General features: G+C 37.1%; 1 protein-coding gene across 7 annotated transcripts in view; it reads left to right on the top strand.

The window, feature by feature from the left end:
• The window catches only part of ECHDC1 (ethylmalonyl-CoA decarboxylase 1), a 50,363-nt gene that overhangs the window by 27,568 nt on the left and 8,641 nt on the right, over positions 1-14,154 (top strand). For all 7 annotated transcript variants that reach the window (XM_032274840.1, XM_032274839.1, XM_032274842.1 and 4 more), the window contains 2 exons: positions 2,906-2,958; positions 4,515-4,595. In XM_032274840.1, the coding sequence (XP_032130731.1) occupies positions 2,906-2,958; positions 4,515-4,595 (134 nt within the window). The remainder of the gene's footprint in view (positions 1-2,905; positions 2,959-4,514; positions 4,596-14,154) is intronic.

Genomic DNA, 14,154 nt, shown 5'->3' on the forward strand with positions numbered 1-14,154 from the left:
TAGGAAATTCCTTCCACATTGTCTTTTACCTTTTTTTGACTGCATTTGTTTTATAAATAAACATAGTTCTCCATCTAAAATTCATCTAATTTTGGTAAGTTCAACAAACACCTACTACGTGCCAAACATTTTACAAGCGTCTGAGGCGGGAAAAGGCATACTGTCACCATCTTGGGACTTATTGTCTACACCTAGCAAATGCTACCTGCCCGTCTCCTCTATAAAGTCTTCTTAACTAACTCCATACCAATAAAAAATGAATAATTTCTTCTTTGATACTCTTCTCAGTTTGTTCAAGCACTTTGTGTATACTTTGATAGTTGTTGTATTTCTGCATCTCTGGTAAAATTGTGAGAACATATTATGTACTCTAGTCCACACCTTATAGAGATGATGTGTCTGATAATACATCTAAACACATATTCATACAACACAATTTATAAGTACTATAATTAAGGCATAAAAATAAAAATACTATGGAAACACAAAAGAGAAAACTGTTATTGTGAGATTTAGAACATCTTGATGGAAAAATATATTATCTGGGCATTCCTTGAAATAGGTAGAGAGAAGGACAGCCTATTTCAACTAGTAAGAATGACAAAAGCAAAGACACAGGAGCCACAATAAGTGTAAGGTGTTAGAGGAATGGCAAATAGTTTGTGTGGTGAAATTAGGATGCTTGGATGAGGGGTATGGTAGTCAATAAAGTTGATTAAGATAGTTTGGGATCAGGTGGTCTTGCCAAGAAATTTAGATTTTATTCTATCATCATCCTACAGGAAGGTTTATTAGGTAGCAGGATGGAAGATTATATTTAAAATGAAAAAGAAATTAAATACAGAAATCAGTCAGGAAGCAAAGCTGTTGTCTCCGCCCCTACCACCTTGAACACACCCAATCTTGCTGATCTCAGAAGTTAATCAGTTTGGGGTCTGATTAGTCCTTGGGTGAGAAGAAGCAAAGCCATCTTACATCCTAATCATGGCTTGAGTAACACGGGTTTGAACTAATGCAGCAGCAAAAATATAAAAAGAAGGGATTAATATTGGAAATATTTTTAAGGAAGATCCGAGGGGAAGTACTTGGTAACTAATTGAATGTGAAATGAGAAAGTCAAACATAGTACGAAAATTCTGAGCCTTATTGACCACTAGCTCAGAAGTCTTACACTAACTTTTTCCAGTAACACAGACCTCTTAATTTATGCAATCTTTTACAGAGTGTCTAGGTTTATTTTCATTTTTCTAAACATCCTTTAAGTCAAATAGCACAGATTAAAAAAAATTTTTTTTATGGTTGGGGAAACTGAATTTCCGTCATGACTTGCCCAAGTTCATGTTGTTATTAAGTGGCAGCACTAGGATTCAAACTCAATTCTTTTACTTTCAGATGGTTTTGCCATGCTGAGTTTGAGGTGCTAGCAGAATATGAAAATGTCTAGTAGATGTTAGCACTTTCAAAAAAAGAAATTATAAGTAGAGAAAATCATGGATTGGATTTTTGAAACTGCATGCATTTAGGGGATTAGCTGGATAAGAAGAGTCAAGGAAGAGTACCGGAAATGAACAAACAAACAAATAAGAGAATCAGGAATGTAAAATGTTGCTAGAAAGTGAGAGCGAACGTAAGAATGAGGAAACTGATTAAAGAAAGGTAATACATGTTACGGAAAGAGAGGAGATGAATAAGGAAAAGTCATTTAATTTGACAAGTAGGAGATTATTAAAAGCTTTTAAAAAAATTTTTTTTTTTTTATAGAGACAGGGTTTCACCATATTGGTCAGCTTGGTCTCAAACTCTGAACCTCAGGTGATCTGCCCGCCTCGGCCTCCCAAAGTGTTGGGATTACAGGCGTGAGCCACCGTGCCCAACTATTAAAAGCTTTTGAGGAGAGTTTTTTTGGGATAAGGCTGAGGGCCAGATTACACTGGATTGAAGAAAATATGTGAGCTAAAAAAGAAGAGGCAGTGAGTTTCGACTACTCTTAAGAAATTTGTTTAAGAAAATTGTAGGCCAGGCGCGGTGGCTCATGCCTATAATCCCAGCACTTTGGGAGGCCGAGGCGGGTGGATCACGAGGTCAAGAGATTGAGACCATCCTGGTCAACATGGTGAAACCCCGTCTGTACTAAAAATACAAAAATTAGCTGGGCATGGTGGTGCACGCCTGTAGTCCCACCTACTCAGGAGGCTGAGGCAGGAGAATTGCTTGAACCCAGGAGGCGGAGGTTGCGGTGAGCCGAGATGGTGCCATTGCACTCCAGCCTGGGTAATAAGAGCGAAACTCCATCTCAAAAAAAAAAAAAAAAAAAAAAATTGTAAGTTGTGGCAATACCAAGATAAAGCCTTAGAAATATTTTTTAAAAATCAAAGTTTAACACAACTTTTCCCTTCTTTCCCTCCTTCTTTTATATGTTTCTCTTCTTAAGGATAACAGATGGGTGTATCTTACGTCTTTCCTCCCGACATTACACTGAGTAGAACTCCATAGTGTTCTAGGGTATGTGATCTCTCTCTCTCTCTTTTTTTTTTTCCCCCAAGATGGGGTTTCGCCATGATGGCCAGGCTGGTCTTGAACTCCTGACCTCAGGTGATCCACCCACCTCGGCCTCCCAAAGTGCTAGGATTACAGGCGTGAGCCACTGTGCCTGGCCAGTCTATTTCTTATCCCTACGTCTCTGCTAATACCTCATGCAAGACTGAGCTCAAGGACCTTAGGATATCAACAGAGTCAAATACAACATTATTTATATTTCAGACAGTATCAAAGAGTTTTAAATGGAAACGCCATTGTTTAGAAAAGATATATTTTTGGCTTCATTACTTTCTAAAATCTTAATTAAAAAAATTTTAATGTAATATTTTCATTATACCTTTGTGTTTCTGCTTATTTTTATTTAAAGGATGGAATGGCCCTATGCATGTTCATGCAAAACACCTTAACAAGATTTATGAGGTAATGCATCCTTCTTTTTAAAATATGATTTCTAAAAGACCAAAAGTAGCTTTTTACTATTCCATTATTTGTACTAGTTAAGAAATAATAGCTGATTTTCAAATTACATTTATTCTAATGATTCACTGTTTTTTTTGTGTGTGTGCCATAGAGAATAATATTTAATTACATGTTAATGAAGTATATACATATATAATTTAAAAATAAGAGAAATGAAAGTTTAGAAGAATTTAAGACATATTCCCTTTCCCTAAAGAGCTTATATAACTAGCTATATTTAGGAATAGATATTGGGAAAGTTAAATACTGATATTAGAGCATACTGATCAAGAGATGACACATAAAGTTTACCTAATAATCCAGATTAGTAGAATGTGTAGTGAAGTGGTCTATGTCCAGAGGAGAGGAGAAAAAGAACTATGGATTGGAAAGTTTTTACAGCTTTCTAAGAAAGATGAATTCACTTTGCACCTAGATAAAGAAGCAAAGAAGAAAAATTCTTCTTGGCCTATCAGGGTATGTTTGAGATTACAAACTGTGACATGTTTTGGCTGATTAGCTTTCTAATTTCATATTCTGAATGTGGACAAATTTAAAATTATGAAAACTAAGGAAATTCTTATTTATTTAAGCAAGGTTATTAATTGGACACCACTGTGTTTTTGGTACTCATTGTATCTGAGAGTCTAGAGTGAGTAATAGAATCATAACATTACTATTCTAAAATACTGTCGTCAACCCTGTTCACCTCCCATTTCCTAGTGCATTCGACTTTTTCTTAGGTAAATCTGAAATGTTATTATTTTTTAAATAAACCTTTCTACTTGGGAGCAGTGTATATTAGGAAATTTTCAGTTACTTTAGACCTGCATGTTTGCATTGTAGGTTAGAGCCTACAAAAATTCCATACTTGCAAAACATTTTTGATTTACTTTGTATCACACACCCCTGCAAAGTGGGTCTTTGCAAACAGGAAAGGTAAAAGATTTATTTTTACTGTAAAATTATGCCTTCATATAGGATTAGTCTATGGATTATTTCAGGCAATAATGAGCACATTTTTGAAGGAACCTTCATAACACAGTTTTCAAGCTCTATCTTCTGTGACACATTTCCAACCTTTGGATATAGCCTTAATTTTCCAACTTTTAACCTGATACCAATAAAAATGGACAAAGGCAATATCACGTGGAATTATTCTGAAGAGCCAGCTGCTGAAAAGTTCCAGGAGCTGTAAATTAGACAAAAGTATCCATTTATTTGGAAGAAAGTTACAATATGGCTATAACTTTAAAGTATATAATGATTCAGGGAGGTATTTTGATAAACTTACAGGCATTTATTGTGAACTATTGTATCTTTAGTATTAATTACACTGGTTTTCTTCTCATGATGTACAGGTTCAAGCTTCTATTCTTTGATGTGTGTGTGTGTTTTTTTTATGAAGCAGTGTAATAATTTTGTTTCCACTGCATTTAAAATTTTTTAAAAAATAACATTTGTAAATGAATACTGAAATTAAAAATAGTAACATCAGTTTTTCCTTCAATATACAGACTTCCTTTAATAAGTGTTGCGCTGGTTCAAGGTTGGGCATTAGGTGGAGGAGCAGAATTTACTACAGCATGTGATTTCAGGTAGGATGAAAATTGCATTAATTTCTTGCACAAGTATTATTTTTGCCTTAATATCAATGTTTTATATATTCTTAAGATAAACCTATTTTCTGAATATTTTCTTTTTGTCAGTCATTAAAGTAGATAATTTTAATTTAATATAATTTCATGATTACTTCATTATTATGTGTGTGACCCCGGCTGTGGGACCCCGACCCACGGAGGCAGGCGCTCAATAGACTCGAGGCAGGACGCGTGGTGACCGGTACCGACTTTATTGGGATCTCCGGGCGACTCAAGCGGGAAGGGAGAAATCGCACGCGCTTTCTTTGTTCGGTCGACTTTATAGGGACAGAGGGCCTGGGGCGGTAGGAGAGCTGACCTGGCGGGTAGTAATTGGCTAGGTTGGTTGCTGGGCAGGAAGCCTGCCGGGCGGGAGCTTGTGGGACGGGAGGTTACGGGAGAGCTGGTGGGGCGGATGGTGATTGGTTCAGTGGGCCGCTGGGCGGGAAGGTTGCTGGTCTTGGGCCGGGCCAGGATAGAGTGAGATAAGGGACCCTCCCTGTGGGGGAGGAAGGGCCTTCCTTATGGGGAATTAGGCCCTTTCCACATGGCTGGGGAACGGGGCCAAAAGTCCTCTACCAGACACTATGCATTTCAAAAAATTAACAAAACACATGGTTTGAGATTTTGAATAGAGCAAAACCCAATTAGCAAAACTTGTGGAAGGAAAGCTAAGGAAATATATGAAACTTTAAAATCCATTCTGAATTACACAAACAAAGGTAAGCAACTTTAAAAAAGAAAAAATAGAATGAAGAAAGACTGCTTTAGCTGTCTTCTCACCAATAAAAAGAAATTTTCTGAGATCCCTTTGTCTTCTTTCTGCTGTGATTTATAGCAGGTTTGTGGGTCTTTTGGGAAGACTAGTGAATAAAGATAGAGAAAGTTCTTTGGGACCAATAGCTCTTCAGTCCCTATAATTATTTTCAGTAATTGATAGCTATATAATATAGAAATGACATTTTGTAGAATCTAATGCTTTAGACATGTTTTAAACTGCTTTCTCAGTACCATCCCCAAGCCCTACGAATGCAGCTAGCTATAAGGAGACCAGTACAATGATTTGTAAGTTATCTGTGCAGGCTCACACACTGGATCCTCTTTATAATGCAAAAGGCAGTATATGTTGCATAATTAGAGGTAAATGGCAGAACAGTAAGAGCCTGAGCACTGACATCAAGTGGACCTAGGCTGAATCCCAGTTTGCCGCTTCTATCCTTTTGACTTTGAGCAAGTATTTTACCTTTCTTCATCTCAGTTTCTTTATAAAATGGAAGTATCTCCCTTAAATATTTGTAAATAGATTTAAATAAGATAGTGAATATATAGGTTTTAGCATGTTTAACCTAAAGTTTACATTAATATTCACATAATACTGTGGCTTAGAATTTTAATATTACCTTATACAGCTGTTTCTTACTAATGCCAATATGGTAACATTCTGGCATACTCTGAAACTCACTGCCTTTTCATTTGAGATGTTTTCCAACCTTTGGGCTAACCCTGGCCTTGCCATTTTTAAAACAATTCATTATATGCTTGATCCTGGCTAAGAAAAATATTGGAACATATATTAAGAGAAGACTTCTAGTAAACTTTTCATCTCACTTTCAGATACTGAAGAGAAGATCATTCTGTGCTGGCATGTAGTGCTCTAGATATTTTAAAACATTGTGTTGTACATTTAAAAAATTTTTAGGCCAGGCGTGGTGGCTCATGCCTCCAAGCCCAGCATTTTGGGAGGCTGAAACGGGCAGATCACCTGACATCAGGAGCTTGAGACCAGCCTGGCCAACATGGTGAAACCCCATCTCTACTAAAAATACATCCCCCAGTCCTGGTGGCACATGCCTGTAGTCCCACAATTTGGGAGGCTGAGGTGGAAGGATCGTTTGAACCTGGGAGCTGGAGTTTGAAGTAAGCCAAGATCATGCCATTGTACTCCAGCCTGGGTGACAGAGTGAGACTCTGCCTCAGAAAAATAAAATAAAATAAAATAAAAATAAAAATTGGTTGAGCTACAAATTATATACAATAAAATGAATCCATTTTAATTGTGTAGTATAAATGGATTTTGATCAATATATACACCCATATAACCACCTCCACAATCAAGATTGAGAACATTTCTGTCACCCCTATATATATGTTGTTGTATGCCTCTTCCCAGTCCGTTCCGACCTCTAGTTCAGGGTAAACACTGATCACTTTCTCACTTAAAAGTAGATTTTTGTTTTTTTTGTTTGTTTGTTTGTTTTTTTTTTGAGACAGAGTTTCGCTCTTGTTACCCAGGCTGGAGTGCAATGGCGCAATCTCGGCTCACCGCAACCTCCACCTCCTGGGTTCAGGCAATTCTCCTGCCTCAGCCTCCTGAGTAGCTGGGATTACAGGCACGTGCCACCATGCCCAGCTAATTTTTTGTAGTTTTAGTAGAGACGGGGTTTCACCGTGTTGACCAGGATGGTCTCGATCTCTTGACCTCGTGATCCACCCGCCTCGGCCTCCCAAAGTGCTGGGATTACAGGCTTGAGCCACCGCGCCCGGCCGAGCAGTTCTATTTTGAAAGAAATCTTTTTTTCTGAGCAGTAGGTCTCAACAGTGAACTTAAAATATTTAGTTTGGCATGCTATTAGCAGATATTAGCAGATTATTCAGGCTTTATTGTCCATTTGTAGAGCACAGGTAGAATAGATCTAACAATTCTTAAGGGACCTAGGATTTTCAGAATGGTAGATGAACATTGGCTTCAATGTGGACATCAGCAGTGCTAGCCCCTAGCAAGAGAGTTAGCTTATTCTTTAAGACTTTGAAGCCTGGCATTGACTTCACTTCTCTACCCATGAAAGTCCTAAATGTCATCTTCTAAAAGAAAGTTGTTTCATATACAGTGAAAATCTGTTATCTAGTGTAGCCACCTTTATCAATAACTCTAGCTAGATCTTCTGATCACTTGCTGCAGCTTCTATGTTACCCCTTACTCCTTCACTTTGTACCTTTATATTATGGAGTTGACTTCTTTCCTTATACCTCATAAACCAACCTCTATTGGTGTCAGCAGCTTCCTTACCTGCAGCTTCTGCAGCTTCCTTACCTCTCTCAGCCCTTACAGAGTTGAAGAGAGTTAGAGCCTTGTTCTGGATTAGCCTTTAGCTTAAGGGAATGCCATGGCTGGTTTGCTCTCATATCCAGGCCACTAAACCTTTCCTCATATTAGCAATAAGGCAGTTTTGCTTCCTTATCATTCATGTGTTCACTGGATTAGCACTTTGAATTTCCTTCAAGAACTTTCCTGTTGTTGCAACTTGGCTGTTACCCTGAATTTTATGGTAATCCCTTTCCTGCTTTCCTTTATAGTTTTATAAGCTAAATATACTATAATAAATATATATATTTTTGACTTCATATAAATGGCATCATATAGTAGTAGAAATAATATGAGAAAACAGTATGCTAACTATGAAAAACAGTAAATTTTATGTTAATTTTCCTTTTTTTTATAATTTATGGCTCAAGTTTCATCAATTAAAATATGTCACTTCATGCTCACGTAAATAGAGATTTTCCAGTTTTTTTGGTGTATAAGAAAATTTTCAGAAATCATTGCCACTTGAAAACTAGTATTTTCAGTAATTAGGCAGAATTCTTATGCACAATAAAAAAAGATTATTTTATATGACAGTGCCCTCTGCTGTCATCAGTGCAGATTGCATTAGAATGCTGATACTGCATTTTATTCTGTGAGGAGGAAGCAGTTATGGGCTTTAAGTTTGATATAAGACTAAACAGGAAATGCTCTATGTGTAAAAGGATTAAATGCATTCCTCATTTTACACTGAAGTATAGGTAGTTATGAAATATATAATTTCAACACATATAATATATAAATATAAAATGTATATCTAAATAAATAATTAGAGAATTTTAAGGCCAGGCTCGGTGGCTCAGGCCTGTAATCCCAGCACTTTGGGAGGCCGAGGTGAGTGGATAACCTGAGGTCAGGAGTTTGAGACCAGCCTGGCCAATGTGGTGAAACCCCATCTCTACTAAAAATACAAAAGTTAGCCGGGTGTGGTGGTGCATGCCTGTAATCCCAGCTACTCAGGAGGCTGAGGCTGGAACCCAGGAGGCGGAGGTTGGAGTGAGCCTAGATCACGCCATTGCACTGCAGCCTGGGCAACAAGAGGGAGAACTCTGTCTAAAAAAAAAAAAAAAAAAAAGAAAGAAACTTAAGCTATATGTAAGCATACATTATCACACTGAAAAATCCTCTATGTAAAAGAAAATGAAAATTAAGACATTTTAGATGTCATTTAGAACAAGTAAAAAACCTCTAACATAGATTCCAGTGTTCATCTTTGTTAGACTTTTGCACCATCCTTCATACTGATTCCCTCATCTGTGTTTAAATGTAGTTAGGGTTTAGGACAAAAAGCAAAGTAGCAGGAAAAATAATCAGAGATTATTTAACCCTTTAATACTGCTAAATTGCCTTACTGTTATTCTCTTATTGAAGAAAATGTAATGAATTCTAGAGCCTCATTAAATATTTAACTTTATTTGTTACAGAATGTCTGAGGGTACTGCCACTTTCAGTATCTGGATATGCAAGGTGCCTTTGCTGAGAAGCTTCTGACTAAAAACTTATTTATTTTTGGACTAGCTTTTCTGAAAATGGTGTCTGTTTATTAAACGTATTTTAGCACCCACATAATGCTAGGCACAGCCATTCACAAAATTTCTGTCTTGGTTTTTTGTTTCATTTTTCTAGTAGTATGTTTTTTGTTATAATTTACAAAATTCTTTGTCTGCAATCAATTAGAAAGTTGTTTTAAGAAATGAAGAAGAAATTGATCCTTGATCAGAGAAATGTGACAAGGTCTATCCTAGGCTACTCAGCCCCTTAAAAACCCACGTACCAAAAGCAACTACAGTTCTTAAGTGTTAGTGACTAATAGAGAGGATTGCATACTGAATAAACTACATTACTAGTCCCAGTTTCCAGGAAGTGATACAGTACAGGTTCCTCTAGCTGACTTTTTCCCCTCAATTTTATCAATACCTCATCAGTTGTTTTCTATGACAGATTGTTTTAATTATTTCCTAAGAATGTCTGTTTGTTCTAAGAAAACACCAAAAGTTTTCATAGCATTTGCTAAAAAGATAATTTCCTTCTTTATACGTGTTGGCCCTTTTAGCTTGTTTAACTTTCTTACCTTTGAGAATTGCCAGGAATTCACTCAAATGACATTTTCGTCCTTGCCGATGAAAGTACTTCAGCAGATGGAGATACACTACACTTAATATGACTATATAAAAGAAATGAACTCACGTAGCATTCTAACATCGTCTCCTTCCCCCAAAACCCTGTGAACACCAGCTGATAATAGATGTAATGAATGTGTAAGTCAGAAACACTCAGTTCTACTTTGCATAGTTAGACCCTGAGTTGAGTCATTCTTTTCATGTAAAATATTCCAATAGAAAATGGCTTTAAAAAAAAAAAAAACATTTTTTTTTAAGATAGAGTTTCGCTGTTGTCACCCAGGCTGGAGTGCAGTGGCGCGATTGGCTCACTGAAACCTCCGCCTCCCGGGTTCAAGCAATTCTCCTACCTCAGCCTCCCAAAGTACCTGGGATTACAGGTGCCCACCACCGTGCCCAGCTAATTTTTTTTGTGTTTGTAGTTGAGACGGGGTTTCACCGTGTTGTCCAGTCTGGTCTTAAACTCCTGACCTTAGATGACCCACCTGCCTTGGCCTCCCAAAGTGTTGGGATTACAGGGGTGAGCCACTGCACCCAGCCTTTAAAAAATATTTTTAAAAGCAAAAGACTAACATGAATTAAAAATTGGTATTTCTCAATAGTTAGAATTTAGTTAAGTATTAGGCTTCTGTTTTAGTGACAAAATCAATGTGAAGAAATGAAAAGCTAGAAATATGATAAAGTAATATGGCCTCTCCTTTTTAATCCACCTTGATAAAGATATTTAGAATGAAATACAAATTAAGAACATGTTTATACGTGTAGTAGTAGTTTCCATTGCTGCTAGAATAAATTACTACAAATTTTGTGGCTTAAAGCAACATATTATTATCTCACAGATGTATAGGTCTGAAGTCCAGCTGGGCTCAGCTGATTTTTATAAACCTTGTCTCATGACACCAAAATCTAAGTGTCAGTTGGAGTGGGCGCTGAAGACTCTAGGAGAGGATTCAGTCCCAGGTTCATCCAGGCTCCAATTGTTTCATGCGCTTGAAGGACTGAAGTCCCTGTTTCCTTGCAGCCAGCTGGGGGGTGAGTCTTTGCTGCTAGAGGCTTTCTGAATTCCTTCTCATGCTTTCCATGTGGCTCCTCCAGCAGTCATGAGTCAAGTTCCTTTCATACTTTGAATCTCTCTTATTTATCCTCATGCTGGATTTCTCTGACTATAGCTGGAAAAATTTCTCTGCTTTTAAGTGTTCTCATGATTAGATTGTGCCCACTCAGATACTCCAGGATAATTTTCCTATTTTAAGCATGTAACTTTAGTTACATCTGTAAAGTCTGTCTTGTCATGGATGGTAACACACGCACAGTTCCCAGGAATTAGGTCGTCTTTTCAGAGCCAATCTACCGATCACATATGGGCTTGGCATAGGAAATATAATTGTCAGAGTTGTTGATAACTTTTATATTTCGATTTGATTGCCAGTGAAAAGTGATAACTTTGTTATTCTAAGTTAACTTTGTAAATTGTATTTTTATTTTTAAAAATTCGTTTAGATCCTTTTTAGAAAACAGTAATGGCTCCCATATACAGTCATGCATTGCTTAATGATAGGAACACATTATGAGAAGTGTGTCATTAGGCAATTTTGTTGTTGTGCAGACATCATAGTATGTAGTTAAACAAACCTAATGATACCATCTAGGGCACAGCTTACTGCATACCTCGGCTATATGGTATAACTTTTTGCTCCTAGGCTACAAACCTGTAAAGCCTGTTACTGTATTGAATACTGTGGGCAGTTGTAACACAGTGGTGAGTATTTGTGTATCTAAACAGAAAGGGTACAGTAAAAATACTGTATAAAAGATTTAAAAAATGAATGTTTATATAGGGCACTTAACAGTGAATGGAGGTTGCGACTGAAAGTCGCTCTGGGTGAGTGAGTGAGTGAGTAGTGAGTGAATGTGAGGGCCTAGGACATTACGTACACTGCTATAGACTTTATAGGCTACGCTCAATTTATAAAATGTATTTTCCTTTCTTCAAAAATAAATTAACCTTAGAGTGTACTCCTTTTACTTTTATATATAGAAAATTAAATATAAACAGCCTGAGACAGGTCCTTCAGAAGAAATTCCGGAAGACAGCATTATCAGCATTTACTGTAACTTTTGTACTATATAAGCTTTTTAATTTAAAAAACGTTTTTGATTCTTTTGTAATAGCACTTCATGTATTACACAAACACATTGTACAGCTGTACAAAAGTATTTTCTTTTTTTATATCCTTATTCTATAAGCTTTTTCTATTTTGATTTTATTCACCTTTTTAAAGTGTGCTTTCTTTTTAATTAAAAACTAAAACAAACACACACATTAGCCTAGGCCTACATAGAGTCAGAATTATCCATATCATCCCCGCGGCCCCCCCACCCCCTGCCCCCTGCCAATCTTATCCCACTGGAAGATCTTCAGGGGCAGTAACATGCATGGAGCTGTCATCTTGCATGATGATAATGCTGTCTTCTGGAATTCCTCCTGAAGGACCTGCCTGAGGCTGTTTTACATTTAATTTTATATATACAAAAGTAAAAGAAGTACACTCTAAAATAATAATAAAAAGCATAGGCTGGGTATGGTGGCCTATGCCTGTAATCCCAACACTTTGGAAGGTCAAGGTGGGAGGATTGCATAAGCTCAGTAATTCAAGACCAGCCTGGGGAACATAGTGAGACACAAAAAAATACAAAAATTAGCCAGGCATGGTGGCACATGCCTATAGTCCCAGCTACTAGGGTTTGATGAGACAGGAGGATCGCTTGAGGTCAGGTCAAGGCTGTATTGAGCCATATGGCACCACTGCATTCCAGCCTGGGTGGTAGTGAGACACTTTCTTAAAAAAAAAAAAAAGTATAGTAAATATCTGAACCATTAACATGGTCATTATCAAGTATTATGTAATGTACATCATTGTATGTGCTGTACTTTTGTACAGCTAGCAGTGCAGTTTGTTTATACCAGCATCACCACAAAAATGTAATACATTGTTCTATGACGTTGCAATGGCTATGATATCACCAGGCTATAGGAATTTTTCAGCCCCATTATACTCTTATGGGACCACTGTCATATAGTCCATTGTTGACTGAAATGCTGTTATTCAGTGCATGACTATATTCCTAATTCATAAAGGGTTCTCTGATACAGACACTGTTTTAAACATAATTATTCCTGTATTATGGATGGTTAACTTGGTTTAAAGCTCACTGTTTCAGAATGTGCTTCAGGAAGTACTTAAAACACTCATTCCTTGATTCTACTTTCTAATTCCAGTTGTTCTAAAAACATGGGAAAAGAGAGAAAAATCTCTCAAAACTTCCCTAGAAAATAGAAAATGACAAACTCACACTGCTTGGCTTTTGGCATCAGCTTTTGGCAAAAAAAAAAAAAAAGCATGTACACATTTTAATTATGTCTAATATTTAATATTTTACTATTGATATCCAATTGGAAACTGGACTTGTATTTTAAAATTTTGAAATAATTACAAACTTGCAGAAAAAGCATGAGTGATACAAATAATTTCCCTATGCCATTCACTCAGATCCAACAATTTTTAACATTTTGCTATTGTGTTTTATTTTTGTGTATCATATATTTTTTTCACCCAGACTAAGGGTAAATAAAGTATTGTACTGTGTCCAAAAGTTACTTACATGAGTTCACTGTTGTTTTTGCTGTTTTTCCTTCTTTGATGTTGAAATGGTCTTGTGTCAGTGGTCTGTTGTCTGAGGTGTTATCCGAGCTCCTTGTCTCAGAATCAAGAAAATTAAGGAGCATGGACACAATGGGGAGGTTGGAGTGAAAGTTTAATAAGCAAAAGAAGAAAGCTCTTCACAGTGGAGAGGGGGCCTGAGTGGATTGCTGTTTTTAGTTAAATCCAAAAGCTTTTGTAAGAAACGCCCCTCATCTCTGCAGCTATTTGTGTAACTCTCCTTATCTGTGCAGCTGTGGGTATGTCTTGGGTAAGCACGAAGTGCCGCTTCTCTTGTTTGTGTAACTGCGGGTCTGTTTCAGATAGGCCCACCCCCATCCCTGTGCAAGTTTCCATGGAGCCCACCATGTCCATGCCTGAAAAGAGGAGGAAACTTTTTCCTGGGAGCCCATTAATCACACAAAGAAATAAGGCTTCTCTGTTGGGCCTTGCTTTCTTATCAGTGTAGTTGAAGTTTGGTTTTTATCCAGCCACTCTATTTGTGGCTGTAGCTGTGATTTTTCAGGCTGTTTCTTCAAGGACTAGTCTTAGCT

Source organism: Sapajus apella, unplaced genomic scaffold, assembly GCF_009761245.1.
Source record: "Sapajus apella isolate SASKATOON/1434 unplaced genomic scaffold, GSC_monkey_1.0 scaffold6, whole genome shotgun sequence".
NCBI lineage: Eukaryota > Metazoa > Chordata > Mammalia > Primates > Cebidae > Sapajus > Sapajus apella.